General features: G+C 36.6%; 1 protein-coding gene across 1 annotated transcript; it reads right to left on the bottom strand.

The window, feature by feature from the left end:
* Positions 1–1,322: 1,322 nt before the first annotated feature.
* On the bottom strand, positions 1,323–3,508 carry LOC104468049 (zinc finger protein 770-like). The gene is given in 2 exon segments (XM_010082051.1): positions 1,323–1,447; positions 1,450–3,508. Coding segments are annotated over 2 exon segments (2,184 nt in total).
* Positions 3,509–3,944: the final 436 nt, after the last annotated feature.

Genomic DNA, 3,944 nt, shown 5'->3' on the forward strand with positions numbered 1-3,944 from the left:
AAGGGAAAAATATCCTAAAAGGTAGGTTTTTCAGAGGAAAAAAAAAAAAGGAAACCAACTTAATTCTTGTTCATAATTAATAAAGCTCCACTGCAATTTTTGCCAGCCCCACAGGCACAATAGGCAAAGCTCTCTACTTACCAGAAAGTATAACTACAGATTCTGTTAATATAAAATTGGAATTACTTAATTTGAGCTAAAACCAATTCTCCATCTCTTACAGTTAATGTAACAAGAACACGACTTCTTGACAAAACTGCTCATTTGATTTATTATCACGTCTTATAGAAAGCATTTTTTCTACTGGTGCAGTATATATGCTAGAAGGAAAGGAGACCGGAACAGGTAGTAATCCCATCTGTAACGATAATGATAATTTCTTGTCCTCTTTTCTTGCAGAATTGTATTGTATAGTACTGTATGAATCGGCCAAAAAAGATAGAAAAGGCAAGGGATTTCAAAGAAGTGGAGATAATGAAGTGGTGAAACAGACTGATTATAAGCCCTGCTATTTTAGCATTGTCTGCTTATATTTTATCATAAAAAAAAATGAAAAAGATCCAATTCTTCATCCATAGATCTCCAAGCACATTAAAAACCAGTTAATTTTCTTCTATTAACTGTTCTATAATGCCACATCAACATTTTTTCTTATTAATTTTTTGCCCCTTTTTCTACTTTCTTCTCTTTGCATATTTAAAAAAAAAATCTGTTATTTTTAGATAAAGTATGAAATAAATACAGCAAGTGTCCTTTGTTTGCAACATATAGGGAGCCACAAGAAAGTAAATAGACCATTTTTTCTGTATTCTGGAAATTACCCTTTTATCTTTACTTTTCTGATATTTATCAGAAACTATGATAGTGACAGCATAATGTCAGAAAATACTACATGGGAAAAGGTACAACTTAAAATATCTGGTTCACAGAGCACTGCAGATTGCTGCAACACTGTGAATATGGTAAGAATGTGTATTTATAAATTAATTTAGAAAAAAATGCAAAGTGTCTTTTTTTGTTGCATCATTTTTGTTTTAAATGTCATCTCACATTCATCACAAATTATATCAAATAGACAGTTCTGAAGACAGTAAATTAACTCTTCACCAGGTCATGTCCATAACAGAAAAACATAATCCCCTTCAGTCAACTGTTTGGTCTAACATAAGCCTTTTAATAATTATGTAACCAAAAATTTTGATATATAATTTAATAGAATCATAGAACGGTGTTGGTTGGAAAGGACCTTAGAGATCACCTATTTCCAACCCTCCTGCTACAGCCACCACCCACTAGACTGGGTTCCTCAAAGCCTCATAGTATTAACTTTTATCCAGTTTTGATAAAAACAATATATTCTCTGGTTGTTGCTCAGTGGAACTCAGCTTTAGGCTCTCTTTACAGTGAATAAGGTGATGTCTTTTCAAATGTGGGGCCTGTCTGAACCACAAACTGAACAGACAAAAGGCTTCTGTCCAGCATGCATCATGTAATGTCTTTCAAGCTTAGAAGGTGATTTAAAAGGTTTAGAGCAGATACTGCATTGATACAATTTGTCGACAACTTCACTTTTTTCAGTACCTTCAGAAAAATCATGACCATAGCTGCAACAGCTTTGCTCTGTTTCCAACAATTTTCTACGCAAATTGTGTTTCCGTGTGTTTCTACCACTGGTTTCAAGAAGAGAGTCCCCTGACTTGATTTCAACTTCGATTTCAGCTGCTTGGTTTGTCTGAATCAGCTCAAGTTCTTGAAAGCCAGATGCCTGTGAAGGTGTTTGAGAATAACCCGAATGACCCACAGGCTGAGAAGACTTAAACTCAATGTGATCTCGCTGATGACTTGAAAGTTTGTTCACGTTTTCAAATTCTACCTGGCAAACAGGGCTTTTACAGGGTGTCTTTTCAGTATGGGTGAGCTGATGTCTTTTTAAGTGAGCTGACTGTCTAAATGTCTTCCCACAAACATTACAGCCAAAGGGCTTCTGTCCCGTGTGTATAAGATAATGTCTTTGAAGTTTGGATGAAGATGGAAAGATTTTTTCACATCTGTCACATTTACACACTTTGTGCCTGTTATGTATATTTTTAGCAGAAGCTGAAAAAGCACAGTGAGGTACTTCTGGATTATCAAAGAAACCATCATCTGATGAACCATAAAAAGCATCATTGTTATTATCCAGTGAATCATTGGTGTTTAACTTGCTTTCACCAGTAAGCATACCTTTTAAATTAATTCCAAAGTCGTGAGGTTGCTGGTGCTCCTGACAAGGTAATGGCACAGCAAACGTTCTTCTCATCTGATTACCAAGTCTCTTGCATGTGTCAAGCTTGCTACAGCAAGCCTTGAAAGGTTTAGTGGAAGCACGCTGATCAGAATGTCGATCTCTAGCTGCAACCAGGTCAGGACTTTTAAAGTGACCTGATTTTATCTTTTTTCTGTCAGTCAGAGAAAAATCTGTTGCCTTCCCTCCAGTACACTTCCGTTTCATCTGGATCTTATTTTTCATGCTGACTGTGTGGCTGTGTGGTGTTGTACTATTATTTGAACTTTTGCCATCTCTCAGATAACAACATTTGTGCAAATTTAAAACCTGCTCCATTTCAAAACACTGCTCACATGCTGGGCACTGAAAGAGTACACTAGCAATGGAGTGAACATCATGTGGGTCTTTCTCCTGCGACTTATAAGTGTCAGCATTCTCAAAACTACCCCTCTTTCCTTCCAACAGGTTCTGTGGTCTGGGATATTTAAGAGTCTTTGCTTTGTACAGAGTATTAGGAGAACTCTTATTTCTGGCATGGAGCTCTTTGTGCTTCATCAGTTTGCTCTGTATTTTAAACCCCTTCTGACAAAAGCTGCACTGAAAAGGCCTTTCTTCTGTGTGTGTGAGTTGATGGATTTTCAAGTGTGTTGACTGCCTGAAAGATTTACCGCATGAAGAACACTTAAAAGGTTTCTGGCCAGTGTGAATAAGGAAGTGTCTTTCTAGCTTAGATCTTGATGGAAATGCCTTGTTACACGATTCACAAGCATGAGTTTTCTTTCTCCTTCTGGCACCATGTCGATGATCTGCCTCCAGGCACTGATGCAGCATCCACCTCTCTTCAGTTGTAAAAGATGTACAGCACACAGAACAGGGAAATATGCCACGAGTGACCCTGTCTTGCTCAGAATTCAGAGAGTTTTCTGCTTGCTTGGTATAATTTCGATAATTTTCATTATGAAGCTGCTGATGCTTTAAGAAAGTGATAAAGTTTTTGAAGTCTCTATGACAAACAATACACCTAAAAGGCAGATTGTGGGTTAACTGATGCCTCTCCAGGTGGACTAGCTGCCTAAACGTTTTATGGCACACATGACATTCAAATGGCTTTTGACCAGTATGTATCAGATAATGCCTAGCTAATTTTGATGGAGTTTTAAACTGTTTACAGCAAATGTCACAAATACATGTCTTTTTCTTGGGTACTCCGTCAGCTGTTACACACTGCTGAACTTTTAACATTTTTAAAAAGCAATTACACGTTGCCTACTGTTAATTCCTTCTGACCGGTATTTCAAGTGAAATCATCAATTGCACACTAACATGGAAGGCTGCAGAAGCAGGAAATTTTCTTAGGAGAGATATTCTTAAATCCCACAGGTCCCTAAAATAAGAGAGAGAGTATTATTTTCACCTACATTAATACATAATTGCCAAAGTTTGTCTCTTGTTTTCCACATAAGAGACCAAAAGCATCTAGATTAGAATACTCCTGATTTAACTTAGCTTAAAATGCTTTCCTCGTAACAGAGTAATCACTTGTGTTACATGATACGGAAAAACTACAGTACTTTCCAGAAGAAACAAATAAGTTTAAGTCAAATGTGCTGTAAAAGTATGCTTCAAAATAATGTACAGTTCAGCTATGTTGTATTTAGGCTATTTACAAATAAATCAT

This window comes from Pterocles gutturalis, unplaced genomic scaffold (genome assembly GCF_000699245.1).
Source record: "Pterocles gutturalis isolate BGI_N339 unplaced genomic scaffold, ASM69924v1 scaffold11829, whole genome shotgun sequence".
Classification (NCBI taxonomy): domain Eukaryota; kingdom Metazoa; phylum Chordata; class Aves; order Pterocliformes; family Pteroclidae; genus Pterocles; species Pterocles gutturalis.